Source organism: Rattus norvegicus, chromosome 1, assembly GCF_036323735.1.
Source record: "Rattus norvegicus strain BN/NHsdMcwi chromosome 1, GRCr8, whole genome shotgun sequence".
Classification (NCBI taxonomy): domain Eukaryota; kingdom Metazoa; phylum Chordata; class Mammalia; order Rodentia; family Muridae; genus Rattus; species Rattus norvegicus.
Window position 1 is genome coordinate 206,558,209 of NC_086019.1, and position 21,556 is coordinate 206,579,764.

The 21,556-nt window shown below is 45.5% G+C and overlaps 1 protein-coding gene across 3 annotated transcripts in view; it reads right to left on the minus strand.

The window, feature by feature from the left end:
• Positions 1 to 21,294, minus strand: part of Mob2 (MOB kinase activator 2) — a 56,980-nt gene extending 35,686 nt beyond the window's left edge. Inside the window, exon 1 of one of the 3 annotated variants that reach the window (NM_001109159.2) lies at positions 21,183 to 21,241. In NM_001109159.2, the coding sequence (NP_001102629.1) occupies positions 21,183 to 21,199 (17 nt within the window). In that variant the 5' untranslated portion in view covers positions 21,200 to 21,241. Of the gene's footprint in view, positions 1 to 20,334; positions 20,742 to 21,182 lie in introns of those variants that run through there. The other 2 variants (XM_039087879.2, XM_039087874.2) reach the window with 2 other exon arrangements.
• Between the last annotated feature and the right edge of the window lie 262 nt (positions 21,295 to 21,556).

Consider the following 21,556-nt stretch of genomic DNA (forward strand, 5'->3'; position numbering starts at 1 on the left):
CACAATGTCTTTCCCAGGCCAGCTCCATAAGACCATCCATAGCACAAAGAGCAAGAATTAACTATTCCATCCAGTTTCTAGGGGAAGGCTAGCACATGAAGTCTATAGGAAGAGATATTGCAAGAACAGGCTCCAGTGTTGAAGAGAGAATATCGGCACACAGTGGATAGAAGCAAGCAAAGAGATGTGGACCTGGATCATTTCTGGACAGTCTCTGGTAGTAAAGATAGATCACGGCATTGGCCAGGGACATAAGACAAAGGTCAGAGAGTAAGCTGCTACTGAACATAAGTTTCTGAAAGCTGAAAGATATTCTGGGTTGTTGCCAGGCTGAGGAACACCAAAAAGATTAGTATAGCTCTAGTAGTTTAAGTGCATCACAGCAGATTTTTATAAAAGTTACTTATGTTACACATTCCTGTAATCCTAGCAGTGAGGAGGCAAGAGGCATGATTGGGTGATTCTCTCTCAAAATAATAATAAATGTATGTTACATTGGGCCCAAATGAGATGGCTTATCCCTGTAATCTCAGCACTAGGGAAGCAAAGGTAGGACCAGGAGACCACTTTATCTCCAAAAAAAAAAAAAAGTTATACTAGGTCATATATGTGTGTTATGCCTATATGGTACCCAGGAGGTGGAAGCAGGAAGCCAGCTTCAACTATATACCAAATTTGAGGCTAGCCTGGGCTATATAAGATGCTGTTTCAAAGAAAAACAAACAAACAAGAAAGGTCTCACTAAAACTAGAACTTCAGGCCAGGTATAATAGAGCACATGCCTTTAATCCTAGACAGAAGCAAGAGAATCTGTCAGTTTGAGGCCAGCCAAACATACGAAGAGTTCCAGAACAGTCAAAGCTACAGTTTCAAATAAATAAAAACTAGAACTTTGGGGTTAAGTTGTGCTGGAAAAGGAATCTCATCTAGGACAGTGTCTAGAAATGGATTTGAGAATCACTAGCCTCACACTTGGTTCAACATCAACAATGTAAGGAGATCCATAATCCACAGAAGCGAAAGTGGCCTGGAGTTTCTTTCTTTATACAACTCAGAATCCAGACTGCTAAACTGGCAGAGAGAAGGGGAAACAGAGTCTGACTATGTTCACCAGTGATGGGTTCTTTAGAGCTCTTCTAGAAGACCAAGGTTATAGCAGTTATGTGACTGCTACATCGACTTAAGGACTGCCTGACATTTTGCATATTGTTCTACAAAGAAGTGGGGTCAGCATTCTGTACATCCTGTCTTTTTCCTCCCTTCTATTCTGCTCACTTTTTCTGTCACCAGAGAAGAGACTGATCTCCAAGGTCTCAGACACAAGTGTGTGAAGATACTTCAACATTAGTGCAGCTTTTAAGGAGCAGCTATGCTTTTCCCCTAGTCACTAAAATGGTTGTGCCCTGAGGCAACAGAGAGTAGAGGTCCCGCTGGCTCCTTCCATTCCCAAGGGACCCTGCTCTAAAACTGCACGCGCTCGCGCACACACACACGCACGCACGCGCACACACACACACACACACACACACACACACAGAGAGAGAGAGAGAGAGAGAGAGAGAGAGAGAGAGAAAGAGAGAGAGATCGTTACACAACAGTAAGTACTACCCTAATACCATACCTAGCATCAGCTATAAGCCTTCATTTTCCTTTACTGTTCATTAAAAGTGACTGTAGATCAAATTCAAAGCCATCCTAAGCTATCTAGTCATGGGTGGAGGGTTGTATTGAACAAGGAAAGAGTCTGATCCCTTAGCAAAGTCCTTCAGTGTCTTAGTGCCCTCAGACATTTGCACACCAATTATATGCTGACAAATAAGCAAATCACAAATCACTCTTAAGCTTAGAAGAAAAGGGTGTTTTTGTGTGCACATGTATATGTATGTATATCTGTGTGCACGGCAACTCCTTAACAGCTAACTCAATAGCAATGCTAAAGCCAGGAAACAAGAGACTGACATTAGAGTAGGCTAAAAGAATACCATGCATAGAATGTAGCTTTCAAGACTGAAAGACTGAGGGAGACCCTCATGCATAGGGTCATCTGAAAGGCCTGCTGAAGACAGAGAGACTGGTCAGAGGAAATGGAGACATATCAGAAAGCCCAGGAACAGAAAGATTTTAGGATATTCACATAAATGCAAGAGACACTAAACACCACCAATATCTGGTGACTACAAATGCACAAGCTTTTGTTGTTTTAATTTTATTTTTGAGATTATAATATAATTACATCATTTCTCCTTTCCTCTTCCTTCCCCCAAGCCCTCCCATATACTACTCTTTGCTTTCTTTCAAATTGATGACCTCTTTCTTCATTGTGTGTGTGTGTGTGTGTGTGTGTGTGTGTGTGAATATATATGTATATACACACACTCTCTGTCTCTCTCTCTCTCTCTCCCCATAAATATAATCTGAATCTATATATCCTTGGCTGTCCCCGAACTTCTAATATATAGACCAAGTCTCAACCTCATACTATCTCTCTGCCTCTGCCTCTCAAGTGCTAGGATCAAAGATGTGTACCATTACACTCAACTCACCCATAGGTTTTTAAAACATCTATTCCAATTTCCAGGAAGTAATAGTGCCCGAGTGTGCTCTCCTGTGCCAGAATCCACAGGGAGGTAGATATCTGGCCCTTGTAGGTTCAAGATTCATGGTCAGGTGGCTGAAAAAAGACAGGGAAGTGCAAAACTCCACAAAGTAACAGGGCTCAAGAAGAAGGGTAACTTAAAAAGAGAATCACCTCGGAGACTGGAGAAATGGCTCAGTAGTTAAAAGCACCAGCTATTCTTCCAGAGGACCCTGGTTCAATTCCCAGCACCCACAACATGGCTCATAAATATCTCTAACTCCAGTCCCAGAAAAAACATGTCACTGTGGGGGTAGGTTTAGAGGTCTTCCTGGAAACAGTCTTCTAGTAGCCTTCAGATCAAGATGTAGAACTCTCAGCTCCTCCCCAGCCATGCCTGCCTGGACACTGTCATGCTACTGCATTGATGATAATGGACTGAAGCTATGAACCTGTAAGCCGTCCCCAACTAAATGTCCTTGATAAGAGTTGCCTTGCTCATGGTGTCTCTCACAGCAGTAAAACTTTAAGATGGAAGCTGGGACTGAGGGTGGGGTATCGCTTAGATAGGCCTGCTATGCTTTTGTTTGGAGAAATGTGGGTTTAGGGACTTTGAAATGCTTTAAGTGGGGCTTACAGGCCATTCTAGTAGGAATATGAAAGACACTGGTGCTAAGGGAGATTTGAACTGTGCAGACCTGACCCAAGAGGTTTCAGTGCAGAAGAATTTCAGTATGTAGCCTAGAGACTGTTTTTGTGGTATTTTGGTGAACAGTATGGCTGCTTTTGACACTTCTGTCTGAAGAGTCTACCTGAGGCTAAAGCAAAGGGATTATTAATGGCATTGACAAAGGAAGTCACAATAGAACCCAGCAGAGACTTTGTTCTCTGGTTTAGTCTCAAGCATTTTGATCAGTTGTAGCAAGCTTTGAAAGGAAAAGTACAAAATATATGGTTCAAGTTATAAAGGGCACCAGGAAGTGAAATGGAGCTAAATCCTGTGTTTGAGAAGATAAACATATTAAGGGAGTGGTGACTTTGGAGCAAGATCCCATCCAGATAAGCTTATTGTCTATGCATTTGCCACTGAACGAGGAATAGTTATGCCTAGGTACTATTATGATCTGGTTATCTGTGGGGCTGTGAACCATGCCACCAGACAGAAGAACTGGTAAGGTAGTAGCAAAGTTCAGAACCCCAATAAAACTCATAAGTGAGAACACAGGAGTTTAAAACAGCTCCCAACCATGGTAGTTAGCTGGAGCTAAGAAATTAGGAGTAATTAAGAAAAGACCAGCATCACTCAAGTGAAATCTTCTAGGAAGTGTTTTCTGAGAACACAAAGCTAGAGATAGCCAACGTTCTATCTTGTGCTGCAGCTGGACTTGGTCATGTGTAAGAAGCACCTAGATGGTACTGGTTTTGAAGGCATGAAGGAGTCATAGAAAGTAGCTGAGGCTTGGCACTGTGAGAGGCCAGGGCAGACCACTGATAAAAGTGCAGTCTCAGCTGCAGTTAATGGCCCAGAACTAAAGGGACCATGCAAAAACGTTGAGGTTTAGCAGCATGAAGAAAGCCTACAAGAGGCTATTATATGCAGGAGAAGACTCTAGCTAATTAGAGAAGTTAGTACCGTGGGGTGACCACGAGAACAGCAGCAGCAGTGGAGTGGCATCAACTAGGCCTTGGAGTGCTACAAAGGGCAGAGCTAGAGATGTGACCTAAGGCCTTTGGAGGAGCTCAGAAGATCATGTGTGGATCCCAGACTTTGAAACAAAAAGCTAGATGGTGAAGTTGCCTTGGAGATCCCAAGATGTTTGAGATACCAGAGCTGTGGGACTTCTGCTGAGGAAAGCTAACAGGGAATGGAATCAGCCAAAGCAAAAATTGTGCTACAGTCACAAAGCAGAAAGGAGTTGGACATCAGACATGGAGATGTGGAGTTTGAAGTTTGCCCAGCTGCCTTTTTTGTCCAGGATTTCCTCACTATGTCGTTTTGGAATGGTAATGTATAGTCTGTGACGTTGGAAGTATTGGATCTGCTTTTGATGTTAATTTTATAGGGGATTAGTTAAGAGATTGCATGAATCTCTGAAGAGACTTTGAACTTTGGACATTTAAACATTGATGAAACTATGATAGACTATAGGGATTTGAACAAACCTGTTGGGATCATAGGGAGTGTAATGTGGTGGTTTGGATGCTTGGCCCAGGAAGTGGCACTATTAGGAGGTGTGGCCTTGTTAGAGTAGGTATAGCCTTGCAGGAGGAAACATGTCACTGTTAGGGTGGGCTTGGAGGCCCTCCTCCTAGCTTCCTGGAGACAGTCTTCTCCTTCATCTCAAGATATAGAACTCTCAGCAACTCCCCAGTCATGCCAACCTGGACACTGCCATCCTTCCTGTCTTGATAATGGACTGAACCTATGAACCTGTTAACCAGCGACGATTAAATGTTGTCCTTTTTAAGAGTTGCCTTGGTCATAGTGTCTCTTCACAGCAGTAAAACCCTAACTAAGACAATGGTGTTTATTATAAGAAAAAGAGCCTTTGGGCTGGAGAGATGGCTCAGCGGTTAAGAGAACCCGACTGCTCTTCCAGAGGTCATGAGTTCAATTCCCAGCAACCACATGGTGGGTCACAACCATCTGTAAAGAGATCTGATGCCCTCTTCTGGTATATCTGAAGACAGCTACAGTGTACTTATATATAATAAATGAATAAATCTTTAAAAAAAAAAAAGAAAGCCTTTTAATTTAAAAAACAACAACAAAAAGTGAGGTTTGGTCTCAATTGCTATATTATTATATTTTATCCCAAGGCCTAGTTGCCTCAAGATCAGTGAATTCTCATATATGCCAGCTTTTGTTGTGCAAACCTTTCTCCTTAACTTAAAACTACTGGTTAATAAAGATGTAGGTAATATATGCCTACAGCCTATAGTTGGACAGAAGAGAGGTGATCAGAGCTTCAGTTCCTGGACTTAGGGTCTGAGGAGGGACCACAGGGAGAGAGGAGAAGGAAGAAGACACCCTGAGGAGGGGAGCATGCGCACATGCACATGGCCATGAGGGCCGGCCTGCTGGAGTAGGAGCAGACCAGGTGGAACATGGCAAGTGATACCTCGGAGTTACTGATACAGAGGTAGACAAACTGGTGTAAAGGGTTGATATCCTCCAGCTCTAATGCATTAAGGCTTATTATAATATAAAGGTTTTGTGTCTTTTACTTGGGAACTAAATGATATAAAGTGGGACAGAAACCCCCAAATAATATTTACCAGAACAAGAAGAGTATAAACACACATGAACCAAATGACTGTAGTATTTAGTCACTGAGTATGGTGACCTTGGAAGTCCATGAGAGTCACATGGCATGGCCAGACATTACTGACTTTCCCATGATCCCCACTGCAACTGTGAGTGGTGGAGATATGCCCTCAGCCTAAGCTACCCGGGGTATCTATCTGCTCTGGTGTTCACCTGTCTCTTAAAAATAACTTATGACTAAATCCTAATACTCAGGACTAACACCCTAACCTACCGATAACTCATGCCTGGAGATATAGCAGAACTCAAGGTACCAAGCACCACTTTAACCAACACAGAAGACATTCTCACAAACACAGCAGAATATACTGAAAAATAAGATATTGTGACCTTCCTGCTGAAAGTGTCATTTTCAGAAAGGCCTTGGCCTCCAGTGATGGATAGGTGTTGCCATCAGTGTTATTGCATTCCCAAGGCATAGGAGACAAGTCTCCTGCCTATCACTCAATACAGCCCCATTGCTTATCATCAGAAGAAGAAGGCAGGCAGGCAGAGGGACTCAACCAGCACCACTCCTGGTCTACCCTGTCTTTCTGAGTGAGGAAGAAGTAAAAGACCAGAGAAAAGACAAAACAAGTATGTAGAAGACATTTTATCAAGGCAAGGATGACATAAGGAAAGAACATCACAAACGATACTGCTGTTACAGAGGGAGAGATGCTGTCCTTAGGAGGCAGAGCTGCTGCTAGTATGAATCCTCAGCCAGGTATGGAGAGGCAGCCAGAAAGTCCTCCTAATTCAGAAGACCCTATGACCTGGGCCACCATGCTGTTTACCCAGAGCATAGAAGGAAGATCACTGAGTGATAAATGCTCAACAATCTATGGCAAGAAGTAGGTATTTCTGGAAGACCGCTTAGGGGAATACCCAGGCTTATACCTCCATCTGTACCCCATAAACACAAAAGAAGACAAACAGGAGGATGTTTCTGTACCATCCAAGGTCCTGAAGGTCTCTTGTCCCTTCTACTGTTCTACTATCACCTCCAGTTGCTAAGAAGAGGACAGGGACCAAAGACTAGGAAGAGACAACCCTGCCCCAGGATGGGAGTAAATATTAGGTATGGAAAACAGGTGACAGAAGTTGGAGTGGAAGTCATTGGTTACAATCAACCTTGGTTGTTATTCAGAATAGCTCAGAGCCCTACCACTGTCTACTAAGCTTCCTAGACTTATCCAGGGCTCCTATACTCACCTGGTCATTTCACTTGACAAGTGCACCCTAAAAGACAGTCTGAGGAACTGCTGTAGGCCTTCCACAATGTCCTATAACCAGTGCTTTCTCAAAACTCCCTGCAGCTTCAGCACTGAACACATACGGGCAATGTGGTACTAGGAGTCAATAATGCGTCTTGAATTCCAAATAAGGAACCTAACAGTTGGAGGAAAGGGACAGGCTGTAAAGGTAAGACACAATAAATTCAAGAGCACCCCTCAAGGGTCAGCAAAGGAAAGGGCAGGTACAGAACCCAACAAATGCCAGGTATACCATGGCCTACCTCTGCTACCCCCAACACCCCTCCAGCCACCATTGCCTGGCCCCATGTACCTCTGCCCTCTGGTCTTGATCCTCTGCTTCACTGCAGCTCAGAGTACTAGAGATGCTTTGGCCCTATCCTGCCTCATGGTGTCTGCCTTGGCTTTCACTTGTCTCTAGGAATCTACTCAAAGCTAAATCCTAATACTCAGAACCTTGTCCATACAGAGAACTCAATGCCCATCAAATGAAGACAAAACCAATCAAGGTAAAATAAGCAAAGCAGATAATCACAAAAGAAAAAAGAAAACTCACATGGTCCCAGTGCCATGCGATGACACTGTTCTGCCTAATGCTACCAAGAAAGGTGGAATAAGCACAGGCCAGAACTGCTGTGGAATACGCCAGTAGCCACTGAAGAATTCCACCCATGGAAACATCAGGTACAGCAGTTTGGACCTTTAAAGGCACAATCTGGTCTGGAAACATCCTAAAAGCCCAGCACAGAAAAGGGGACAGAGTATGACAGCTCGAACCATCTGAGTGATGGGATAATTAACTTTGTTTTCTGGTTTTTGCTGTGATTCATCCTTCTACAATAGACATGTAATACCAAGTTCATAAGAGGAGGAAACCTGCTCCCTCTCCCATGACATCCCACACAAGGCTTCAAAGCACACCCATCAGAATTCCATAAGCTCTAGACAGACAGGACTGTGAATCCAACAGAGGATTTTAATCATGCCTATGTACTAAATTCCCAGATGTGACACAACTTCAGAGTTGGGCAAAGAAACCAATACGCATTGTGAACGCATTATGAACACCCACCAGGCCCAGCCTCATCAAAACCCCATGGCAGCATGATAGACCACCAGAGAACAGCTTGTTAGGATAGAGAAGCTCACATTTTCAAGGAAACATGTGCCTCAATCCTATCTTTCCCAATGGCCAGACCTGATCCCATTTCTACCCAAGACTGGCAGTGCCCTCTGGGCTCTTTATTCTGACTCTTTTCCCTTTGTGTTAACACAGCAGCAGGATCTAGTGCCCTTCTTATACCCTTTCTTCTTTGTCGTAAACATCACTAATGCAACAAGGCAAAATGGTAGCCTAACTTTCCCTACTGGCTTCCCAGGTTCTAGACACTGTGTGGGGTGCCACTGCAAAAATGACTTGTCTCTACCTTCAGTAAGGCAAGGATAATGATTCACTCAGAGAGACACCACATGTTAGAGCCAAGAGCCAAGATTACTGCCATGTGTGGTGTATCCTCTACCTTGCTAGAATAGGTCCAGCTCAATGATAATCTCTTATCTACCTCCATCCTACCCTCCCTGTGAGGCCACTGGACCCTCAAACACAGATTCTATTCACTGCTAAATTCCTGTGGAGTCTGCTGTTGTAGAGTGCAGCAAGCCTGAAAGCCAGTGCAGGCCCATGACTAAGGTGAACAGCTCCCAAAGAAACCTGGCTAGATACAGTCACTAAGTGGAAGCATAGTGTCTCACAGGCGTCAGCAGCCTGCCCTGGTCTGTTGTCACAGGTTCTTCCCTCCTTCAGCAATACCACTCTGCCAATTACAAGGTGCCAGGCAGCACACTCAGCAGGTGAATCCAGGATATGTAGGAAATGCTGAGTACCCTGACCAAGGATGGGGACTCAGGAACACTTCTTAAATGAGCAACTCCAACACTTATCTTTCAGGGTGCTACCTAAAGCCCTGGGGAGGTGACGCTTTAGTGGAGCCAGATGGAAGTCAAAGGATCTCTGCTTCAAGAAACAAATCTGCCAGGCCAAGCCCCAAACAGCATGGGCACTAAATCAGACCAGAAATAGACTCCATACCACCAGTACAGCACTGGAGCTAAATGGTGGCTTCAGACTGCATGCCCGTCTCCCTCACTGACAATCACTGGCTGGCAGCGCCTGTGCTGATAGAAGCCCTGAGTACTCCTGAAACACTAGCTGTAGGACTGGGGATCCTCTCTCACCTGCCTCCCTCAGCATCTTAGGACAACAAAGAGGGGAGACAGCCCAAGCATGTGAACAACAGTTATTTGCTTCAGAAGCTTCTAGTTCTTGACTACCTAGAACTGGATGGTAATCACAGGTTCCTCCTACCTCCTAGATGGGTCACTCTCTGCTGGCTTTCCTTGAGTCCCAGCTTCTGAAGTACCTGAAGAGCACCGTAAAGCATTCAGAGAGCTAGCTGAGTTCAGAAGCCAAAATATAACTAATGCTTTAAGTGGTTCTAACAGTGCTTCAGTCCTTTTATTTGGGACAGGGGCTACTTAATACAGAAAGCCCTCAAGCTACACAGACTGAAGCAAAGCCTCCATCCACTAAGCCTTCCTCAGATACCCTGGTTCCTATAGAGCACCTGCTTGACAGAGTCAAAGCATCAGGTTAAGGTAACGGCCCCATCCACCAAATCTAACACAGTGTTCCTCCAGTCTCTACCCTTTCTGCAAACACAGTGGGACTGGCTACTCACACTACATACAGCATGTTCTTGACTTCAACAGTAGTAAGGCTGTGCTCACTTCTCATTCTTGAACAGTGGTTCTCAATGCTGCAACCCTTTAACATAGACACTCATGTCACCTCACTGTTTCATTGCTACTTTGTAACTGTAATTTTGCTACTGTTATGAATCATAATGTAAATATCTGTGTTTTCCAATGACCTTAGGTGACCTCTGTGAAAAGGTCATTTGACCCCCAAAGGGGTTGAAATACACAGGTTGAGAACTGCTTTTTTATATTAAGAACAAGGGGCAAGGTTTGGAACTTTACTCAGGCTCACGAGTTTACTGTCCTCACAGCAGAGTGGCAAGTTAGATGTCCAGGAACAAAGTCAGTGTGAAAGAAGGTGATAACTATCCCTTTTCATTCCCTCCAGATACTAAGAAATAACCTCACTGTTGGGATAACCTGGTTTTTTTTAACTTTGTATGAAGGTGTATCTCTGTATTTTCAACTGTTAATTCTGTACCAGCAGAGAACAGCAGGATTCTGGTATTGTCATTTCTATTGCTAATCCCTGGGTTTTCTCTTTTGTAAATATTCGTCCTTCCTCACCTACCTAAAGGCAATCTAAAATTGTATGAGAGGTTGTCTTGCTCCTGATTGGTTGTAATAAAGAGCTAATGGCCAATAGCTAGGCAGGAAGTAGGAAGCAGAACTTCTGGGCAAAGAGGATGCAGGGAAAAGAGGGAGATTAAGGGAGCTGACAAGGAAAGGAACAGACATAGACAACAGGGAACAGAGGAAGGTATAGGGTATAGAGCTAGCCACATTATAAGTTGTAAGCTAAATAGTCTGGTTAAGTTAGATGAGCTAGCTGGGAGACTGTTCAAGCAAAAGGCCTAAGCTTTAAACTGTATTAGCAGTTTCTATGTCATTATTTATAATGCTGGAGGTCCAACAAAGTCCTGCTATAACTCAAGATGTAGGGCAACACTTTCCCCAATGCAGGCTTCATGTAAAATGCACAAGGGAAGGAGTCCCTGAGATGGGCTCAATCCTGAGGAGGCCTGTGGTTCCAGTGGCACCTCCATCCGGCATGTGGTCCCATCATGATATGAGTTATCTCCTTTTAGAGTGTAAACTGGAGAGGGGTGGGCATAGTAGTTACTCATGACCTCACTCCCTTGCCCTGGTATTGCAGTCACAGGAACCTTGAGGTGAAATTAGAGAGTAGAAGAAAAGGAAGAGGAAATAAGGGGCAGGAAAGGCAAGTGGCCACATCCTGCCCAGACAGAGGACAGGGAAGGGGCAGGGAGAGGCCAGCAAAATATCTGGAACAAGCCATGCTGGGTGAACCAAGCAAGACAGTAGAAAAGAAGTCTATCTGCATTGGGATGAGAGGCTAAATTGAGGGAAATAGCAAGATCCCAAAGGAAGACACCAGGAAGCAATGTTCCTGGCAAGAGAACAGAATGAAGAGTAGATTCCATACAGGAAGTATTCCCACCAAAAAGACCAGAGCAGGTCACAATGCAGAGGTTGTCATACAAATGGAGGATGATATTTTTAAAGCATTCCACTAAAGATTGGAGAGATGGCTCAGCGATTAAGAGCACTGGCTACTTTTCCAGAGGATATAGGACCCTAGTGGCTCACAACTGTCTACAACCCCAGAGAATCGGGCCCTCTTCTGGCCTCCACAGCAGCAGGCACAGTATGCATGTGGTACACATACAAATGCAAGAAAAATACTCATTCATACAGAATAAGAAATAATTTAAAAATTGTTAAACGCCAGGAAATGGTGGTACATGCCTTTAATCCCAGCACAGGGGAAGCAGAATCAGGTAAATCTCTGTGAGTTTGAGGCCAGCCTGGTTTACACAGCTAGCTCCAGGACAGCCAGGACTACACAAAGAAACCCTGTCTCAAAAAACAAAACCAAACAAAACCAAAAGTTAAACATTTTACTAAAAAATAATCACTTTGATACAAAGCAAAGCCTAACACAGGCAGGCTAGGGACAAAGCAGACTCCCATTTGCTGGTCAATATGGCTGCTTCTGTTTCCCCTTGTTAGCTGCCAAGAGAACTGGCCCTTGAGTACTAGAGTCCATCATATCTTGTGATGGCATACAAAGACAGATCACAAGGTTACAGAAAAAAGACACAGTTAGAACAGTGGGCCAAGGAAAGAGCCCAGTCACACTACTGAGAACAAACTAGTATGAGAATTTATTCCTTTTATCTCCGTAGTGAGGAGTCAGGCCTCAGTAGCTCTCCATTGTTTACAGCAGAAGTGACCCTACAGAATGCAACTGCAGGCACAAACCAGAAGGTAATGATCACTTAAGGATGGGATTAGGTAGCTGGATATAGGTAGAAGTCTATCTCACCCCGTCTGGAGGTCACTTGAAGCTAAACCGCCACAGAACTCCACCCACCTTGCAAGGAAAGAGATGTCACCCTGGTAATGTTTAGTGCCTTTCCCTTTTGCCCAGCTTCCTATTAGAACAGAACCAACAATAATCTCACTTCACCCAGAAACCAGCTTTTCCTCCCAGTCCTCCCCACTTATCCAAGCAGCTATAATGCTAACCAACAGAAGCTGACACACAAATGCTGCTCTCCCCTTCCACCTATGTCCCTTGTGGTAGGAAGCTCCTCCAGGAAGGAGAACTGAGCTCAGGAGGGTCCAGACCCACAAGTTGGCCAAAAATCCCTTGCTCACCCTCACCCTATTAGTGTTCAATGCAGCTCTGGATAGGCTTAGTAAAGGCCAAATCCCAGCAGAACCAACACAAAGCCACCCTGGAACCCAGCTCCAGGGGTGGCAAAAAGCAAGGTTGTTCTTCTTGCCAGCTTTTCCATTTTGAAAAACAGTTCTTTTTCCATTTAAAAATGTTATTTATGCTAAACTATGTTTAGTCCTTATCCTTTTTAAATGGTGAAAGATATTTCTGTTTAACATGTAAAATGGTAAATACTGATACCTATAACTAACACAAATCAGTTAAAACTTGGAGTGTAAAGAGGTCCTAGGAGCAAAAAGTTTGAGAATGCTCTAGGTCAAGGAGGAAGCTTCATATAAGAAAAGCTACATAGGAGAAACATGCTCTGGTAGACAACCAATATCAAGACATTCAAGAAAGCAAGAACCTCTTGGGCCTCCCAGGATAGCCATCAATGGAGGCAGCACAAGTGACCTGGAAACCTAGGACAGGTTAGGTGAAAAAACAACAACAAACAAAACAAAACAAAAACCCTTTTGTCTGAAGCATAAAGGTTCGGGAGAGCTCCATCTGAGCTGCTGAGGCACGGTCACAGTCAAAGATGCAGAGCCAGATTCTCACTTGCCCCAGGAGCTGCCATATGATATACACATTCCCTCACTGAGGGTCCCTGTTAGCTGTGTGCAGAAACAGTGAGCACCATGAGTAGACAGCTGTGTTCTCTGCTGAGAACCAACACTACTTCAAAAGGATGTGGCAAAAGCACCATGGGAAGAATAAAGAAGGGCTCTGGAGAGGACTTTTCTTGCCACTGGTTTTATCCAAGTACCAGAATAGTCAAGGCCAACTCATAAAGTTCCTCATATACAAAGTGAAGTCTAAAGCACAGCCATGAAACACTACAGTGATCTGTGGGGTCCATGATTCACCCAAACAGGACTCAATTTTATTTTAACTGTATCTGGAAGGGGTTAGAAAGATGGCTCAGCAGTCAAGAATACAAACTGTTCTTGCAGAAGACTGGAGTTTGATTCCCAGCACCCATATCAAGTGCCTCACAACCTACTATAATTACAGCTTTGGGGAAATTTAACTCCTCTAGTCTCTGGGCACCTACATTCATGTACACACAGATACACACACACACACACACACACACACACACACACACACACACACACACACACACACACACACCATTAATAATAATAAATACTTTTGAGCGTGTATTTGGGGTTGGGGATGTGACTTAGTTGGTACAACACTTGTCTAGCATGGACACGAAGTTTTTGGTCACCCCCCTAGGGTATAAACCATATGTGGTAGTACGTAACTCTAAGTTTAGCACTCAAAAGGTGGTAGTATGTTACAGACCAGCCCGGTTTCAAATCAACCGACCAACCAATAAATGAAAGATAGTGTCTGGGCTGAGCAGCTAACAGATACTGTTATTATTCTCTAAATAATACAAATTTGCAACTGCTCACACAGAGTTGACCTGTCATGTGTTGGAATAAAATATAGAAATGATTTGCAGTATATAGGAGGATGGCCATGTTCTATATAAACGTCACTTATATAAGGAATGTGAGCATCTGAGCACTGAGTACTTAAAGAGACCACTCCCCTCAGTATACTGAGGAATATCTGTACAGAACTGTAAGTTCATAGAAACTCCAATGAAACATTATAGGGGTTTTGTTAGTTTATTATATTGTCTATTTTGGTTTTTTCCTGCCCACGTCCCCAAAAAAACTTGGTTATAAAGGCAGGCATGGTCTCAGACACTTTAATTCCACTACTCATAGACTGGGGCAGGTTAAAGTAAGACTGACTCTTAACCCAAAAGGGATGGAGGGAAGCTTGTTTCCTGATTACACTGACACTGACACACACACACACACACACACACACACACACACACACACACACACACACACACACACTTGTTTTAAGCCACAATACTCAAAAGACAGTTGCCAAATCATGAGTCAAAATAGCTTTGCCATAACCCCTAGCACAGGGGTTCTCTGCCTTCCTAATGTTACAACCCTTTAATACAGTTCCTTATGTTGTGAACTAACCATGAAATTACTTTCATTGCTACTTCTTAACTATAATTGTGCTCGTTATGAATCGTAATACAAATATCTGATGTTCCACCCCTGTGAAAAGGTCATTTGACCTCCCAAAGGGATTTCAATCCATAGGTTAAGGACCACCTCCCTAGAGTGAAATTCAGATCCCTACCTCCCACCCACCTCTCCCAACTCCTTTCCCATTCAAGGGGTAAAGAGACAATTCAAAAGTACTTCTACTAGCTAAATTTGGGGCAAATCGCTTATGAAAATAAGAAAAAGTAATAAATAATAAACTGTGCTTGACTCTATAAGACTGAACAAGTCTATGGTAGCCTAGGAAACATAATACAGGCAGTCCTTCTGTGCACCATGTCCACCATGTCAGCTCTCCTTAAGTCCAGTCATCTTCATAGCACCTTCTCAAACCTCAGGATCTTTACTAAAACTACTTTCCTGACCCTACATCCATGCTCCAATTTCCTTATGGTCCCCCTAAGCAGCAGGGAGTGGCCACAAAAGGCAGGCCACTTACCTTTCTGTTCATATAGTACCCACCTTTGATAGCTCCTTGATTCCACCATAGTCTCTGGTTCACTCTGTTTCTCACAACACCAGAACTCACACAAACTGCCTTGTCACATATGGCACCAAAGGAACAGGCTAAGAAGCAGAAAGGCAAGTATGCCGTGTGGCAGAGTAGCTCCCACTGGCTTACAGAAGCTCTGCAGAGGACCCTAAGACAGGCCTGGGAACCTAGCCAGGACTTCATATGGCAAGGTCCCATGCAGACAAGCCAAGCTCTGTGTCACACACACCATGTCTAAGCTAATTTTACATTCCTGGACTTACTCCCAAGGCCAGACATCACTTCCTTGGGGCCACTTGGCACTGTCAGGCCTTTTCAAAGACCAAGACATAGCCCCACAAGGTGAGAGCTGCGGCCTTCAGCAGGGACACTGACATCCAAACCCTGCAAGGGCTCCTAAGACGGTGTCCCTTCTGCTAGCTCAGCAGTTCTTACCTGTGGGTTGCCTTTGGGGTCCAATGACCCTTTCACAGGGGTCACCTAAGATCATCAGAAACCACAGATATTAACATTATGATTCATAACAGTAGCAACAATTATAGTTACAAAGTAGCAACAAAAATAATTTTATATGGGGGTTACTACAATATGAGGAACTGTATTAAAGGGTCATAGCATTAGGAAGGTTGAGAATGAATATGCTAGCTCAAGGAGGAAAGGAAAGGAGTGTCAGTGAAAAGGCAACTGAGAGCAAGTGCCTACCCTCAGAAGGTCACAGACAAAAGGCAGAAGCAAGCAAGGCCTTCTCTCCTTCAACCATCCATAACCTATAGGGGCAAACTCAAACAAAAGTGAGCACCCATGCCATCCTGACACACCACAACAATGAAGTACTTCAGCCAAAATCACTGCTGCCCAAAGCAGAATACAACATAACTCTATGGACTGAATTATACATGGCCTCATGACCCTGTCAGGGAAGTGCCCACTAAGGATTATAAGACCAACTGGATGAAAACTATAACCCAGACGGTCATGCATTCTGGCAAAGGGAACCTTCAAAGACAAGAAAACCAGCAGATATAGTCATGGCCCGTGGCACAGACTCTGACAATGCCAAGTGGAGAGGCCATGGGCCACATGTGGCCTTGATGCCCTGTTGAACAACCTCTTCCTCCTCTCTTGAACCTTTTGTTTTTATTCCAATTGTTTTAACTTCCGTGTTCCCAGGCACCATCCCATGGAGCTACAGTGAGCACCAGCGGGTGTGCCCCAGCTGAGAAATCCTGTACAGAAAGAAAAACAAACAGGAGGTAGGCACAGAACGGGAAGAACTTCTGGCAAGGCAGGCAGGAGCAGCTCACACCTTCTTCTGCCAGATTAGCCCATAACAGGCAAGATACACGAAAATCCCCAGCAGGAAAGGCCTAACCACTTCACCCCAACACTTTTTAGTTACCCAGCAGAACAGCAGAGAGCAAATGGTGCCCACCAGGATATGGGTCTACCCACCCTGCCAACCATTCAGGCTGAGCTTCCCTCAGGGTTATACAGCATATCTACACAAACACAGGAAATGGGGTTTGAGTGTTTCTGTTTCCATGGCCACTGCAAGGAAGATACAGGAAATGTTGGGCTACCAGGACCACTGTAATGGGAGTTCCCCACTGAGCTGGCCTTCAATACCTTGCTATACCAGAGGAGAGGAAGTCTTGCAAGTAAGCACACTCTGAACTGTCATCCCACAGACAATAATGAGACCAAGTTTTGGAGGCAGCCTGGAAAGATGCCTTGCCGAACAGGTAGATTATAGTAGCATCAGACAACAGCTGAACTGAGGACCCACTAAGGATATTAACCACTAGCTTCACACTATGCTCAGGCACACCTTCATAGGGAAGCACAGAAGTACCACCCAACAGTCCCCAGTTAACAGGGCTCTTGTGTAATACACCACTGGCCTCACCCTGTTCACTGCTGGCTAGCTTGGCAATGCAGTACCAACTACTAGGGGACACTCTAAGCAAACAAGAGAAATGAAGTGTTGTTCAGAGTGTCCTGAAGTATACAACATTTATGACCACTGCTTTGTTTAAAGGGAATGGGAGCACAAGAGACCCAAGCAGACACCTTTGCAAACCCAACCCAGATAACCACGTGGACAGCCTCTCATGGAAAGAGGCTATTCATGAGGTTATTCCTACAATCACATCTTGCAGAGGGGCCATCCACTGGAGAGCCTGGCTGCAAGAGATGGCACCTTCGTCTTCCTCCTCTGCCAACCTTAGCCCTCAAAGCACTGACCTTGGAGCCCTCAGAAGCCTTACCCTCAGCATAGGTGTGCCCAGAATTCTTGGCTGAGGAAGTAGTACAATTCAGTTTTAAAAGACGGTTACAGCATCATCAGTCATGCCTGTGAATTTTCCACAACCACCTCTACCCACAGGTAAAGAGAGAAACAGAATATGCAGGTCTCCTCACAATGCCCAGTGGAGCAACAAATGGGACACTATTGCTGACACCCACCACTGAATCCATCACACACCAGATCTCATCCATTTAAATATAATAATGGAATGGAGCAGACTGATGCTGCCTCTTGTGGAGGTGGCACCTGCAGCAACCAGAGGGCTTTTCAAAGGATAACCGTTAATGTTCCATTGGGCTGAGAAGGTGGCTCCATGGTAAGGGGCTTGGCCCAACATGCTTAAAGGCCCTGGGTTCCACCCCTAGCAACACACACACACACACACACACACACACACACACACACACACTCTCTCTCTCTCTCTCTCTCTCTCTCTCTCTCACTGAAAATTAATTAAATCATGTCAAAGAAACAAAAGTCTATAATTTTATTAAAAACTACCTAATCATATACTTTGAATCGAGCAAACTTAGTGGTATGTGAATGATACCACATGAAGCTGTTCAAACAAAACCTACAGACTCTTACAAGCCCAGTCAGGTGTCAGTCACCAGAAATACTTTCCCAGAAGATAAAGCTTTTCACCCCCATGCCAACCTTGCAAACACACCTGCATACAACTGCTCCAAGTGTAAAGCTGCTAAAGCCTGCTCCAGACAGGCTAGAAAGCCTGAGGCCATTTAGCTTTAATCTGTGAGCTGAGCAAGAGTAGACCTTCGAATATACACTGTATCAAATAGCCAACACCAGGTTTCATCTCCTACCTGCACTGGAGAGATCTAAAGGCTCCACAAGAGTCAGGTACTGTGGCTCCTGAAAGGGAGCCACAGTGGCAGGCTGGAGAGAGACTACTGGAGAGAGCAGAGGTTTAGTAAAGGTGGCCAGGCAGAAAGGACAATTCACTATCATCAATGGGAAGAGGAGAAAATGTATTCTTTTGACTCCAAGGGGCTTCTGGATTGTGCTTTCTGCTAGATAAAATTCAAACTACACTCAGACCTCCTGGTTAAATGCTTGCCCCAGAAAAGACTCAAGTGTTGCTTAAAGTATCCCACAGCATGTTGAGGTTCCCTCTTCCAAATTCTGAGCAGCTTCCCCTTGGATGTTACCCTGCTCTTGGTTGTCCAGAACAGAACAAAGACCTACTATGCAAAAGTTGTAACACTTTCTAATAAAGAATGAAGGCGGTCTGACTATATACACTGTTTAACAGCCAGCTCAAAGCTTCTCCTACAGGACAAGAGGTGGCTAAGAGCCACGCCTACAACATTCTCCAGAAAAGTCCCAGCAGGTTTACCACCAAGTCCCAACGTGCCAAACTCTGCTATGGTTATCCCAAGCATGCTTCCCTGCAGGGCCTCCCTTCCTCCTGAGCAGCTGGAACACAGAAGATAAGGCAGGAGATGCTCAAAGCCCCAGCGTGGTCCTCACCCAGCTAAGGGTAAGGTGCAGCTTTTCATTTACACCTTTGTAGGCCTCTCTTCTGGCTCATGCCACACTGGGTTCACCCAACATGAAGAAGGTTAACAGAACCTTCAGTGTAACATAAGCAAGCAAACAAACAAACAAACAAACCTTGAAGCATGAGCACTACATTCCAAACTCCTCCTTGATATTGAATGGTCTGAATTAAGAAAAAGATGATATGTTTATCCAATTCTTCCAGGCAAAAAAGTACTTAAATGGTTAACTGCAGATAAAGTTTCAGTCCTGAGCAAACAGTGGGTACTCTGAAGTAAAAAAATGGCTTCACTTCCTACTGACCACCTTGCCAGCTTTCACAGGGGATCAGAAGACAAAGTGGAGTATATCTGGTGGGGAGGAGGGGAGGTGTCTCTGAAGGCTCACTCTGCAACTTCCATTCGTCCTACTTTTATAAGAATACTATGAAAGATGAATGAGGAATATTGGGGCAGCTTGTCTTTATCTTCCAAAGATACCAAGGAGGAACTACACCTGATCACTGAACAAAAGAGAATTTTAGGCAAGGAACTGTTTAAAGAATTCATGACTACCAATATTCAACATGTAGCATGTGACACTTAAGAACACAAACACAAAGACAATTAATTACCCTGCAGCCAGATCCCTCTTTAAAAATCTCTACTGCCCTTTGTAACTACAACTATTTTTTACGGTGAATCAGATTATTTCCTCCTTTCCAAAGGTCCCAGAAGCAGAAGTATCTCTCAGCTATACTCTAGGGCCTGGAATGACCCCCATCTTAGAGTGAGAGATAAGGGTTCTGCTGCCCTTTCCCACAGAGCTCCTTGTTACCAGGGCTTTGACAAGGGTCACAAGAACCAGGGCCTCCAAAGGCTGACGATGGTTAATATCTGCATATTTGCAATGATGATTCAGTCCACAAAAGACAGTCCTCAGTCAGTTTAAAGACTAGCTTCTGGTCAGTCTCCAGGCAAGAAGCACCTGCCACTGATGGGCATGGGCCTGTAAAAATTACACATACAGCAGTGGGCAGTTTCTTCAGTCACCAAGCTGACAGATCCAGTTCTCTTGCACTGAAACCATATTTGCAGGTAGGCCAAGTATAGTCAGTGCTGGCCCTCTCCACAAATGCACAAAGGAAGAATGATTTGGAATAGGCTGGATACAGATATGTGTCCTACACTTAAAACCTCTGGACTTCAGAGACCTTGTAAATGATCAGGACATATCATCTGCCAAGCTTACCATATGCAAAACATGTGTGGCCCTTACCTCAGTTAACCCTTCAGTAAACCTGTTCTGCGGATTTCACAGCTTCCATCTGACAGGCAATCCTTTAAAGCAAGTCTAGAGAGGACCACACAGCTAGGAAGCAGAGAGGAGCCAGTGACAGTGCTGCTTCTTGAAGAAATCAGATGGGTCCTCCGCCTGGTCCTCCTGTGTCACTCACACTTAGCACCCTAAGTGGCACTATGTGGCTCCCAGCCACCCTTAGTCTCCTGTTTATCCCTGTGGCTGCTCCTTTAGTCTGCCCTCTCCTTAGGTTGCAGCACTGGGAGGTCAAAACCCATCTCCATCGCCTCAGACGTCCTGACAGTACCACCACTACACTTTCCTCCGCCTTCCCCGGCTTCCATCTCCAGAGTCCCGTGCAGCTCTCGCACTCCCGAATCCGAAGGCCGGCATCTCTGTGGCCAAGTAGGATTATACTGACCCAACAGCAGGGCCGCGGGCACCGCCACAGAGTAGAGAACCGAGACGCGGGGGAGCGCGCGGCTAGGAGCGCCCGCCTCTCACTCTCCTCAAAAGTAAATTGGAAGAAAGTCACTTGGGCGGAAGAACTTTCGCAGGCCCCGCGAAGACCGGGTGCCCGACTCGCAGCCCGTCAATCCGCGGCGAGGGACTGCGGCCTCTCGGGACAGCGCCTCGGGGACCGGGCCTCGCTCCCGCCGGCCGGCCGGCCGCCCGCCCGCCCGCCTGCCCGGCCTCCCGGTACTCCGCAGCGGCTGGCTGTCTTCCCGAGCCCCGGCCCCTCCTGGAACCCGCCGCCCGCCGCCCTACGCTCCCTACGTTAGCCGCCGCCCGCGCAGCGCCGCGCTACGCCGGCCGCCGCCACTCACCCCATGAGCCAGTCCATGGCTGCGCGGAGCCCGCGCCTCGCTCGGCCTCAGCCCCGCCGGCGGCCGGAAGTAAACACTCGATGGCTCCCGCCCGCTGCCGGAAGTGACGCGCGCACGGCTTGCTGGGACGCGTAGTCCCAGCGGCCCCTGCGGCGATGTCCCGGTACCTGTCCTGGAGTACCAGGACCTAGCCCTATTGCAAACCTCGGGGCTCCGGGACCCAGGAGCATCCTGTACCTGAAGACTGTCCGGAGTTTCTGGATTCCCAGAGTGAGAATAACTTCAGAGCGTCCCAGAAACCCAGACGCCGGGAACTTCGGAGTGCCTCGGACTCGCAAAGTGCCTGTAATAACACAGTGCCCTGGATCCTGGAG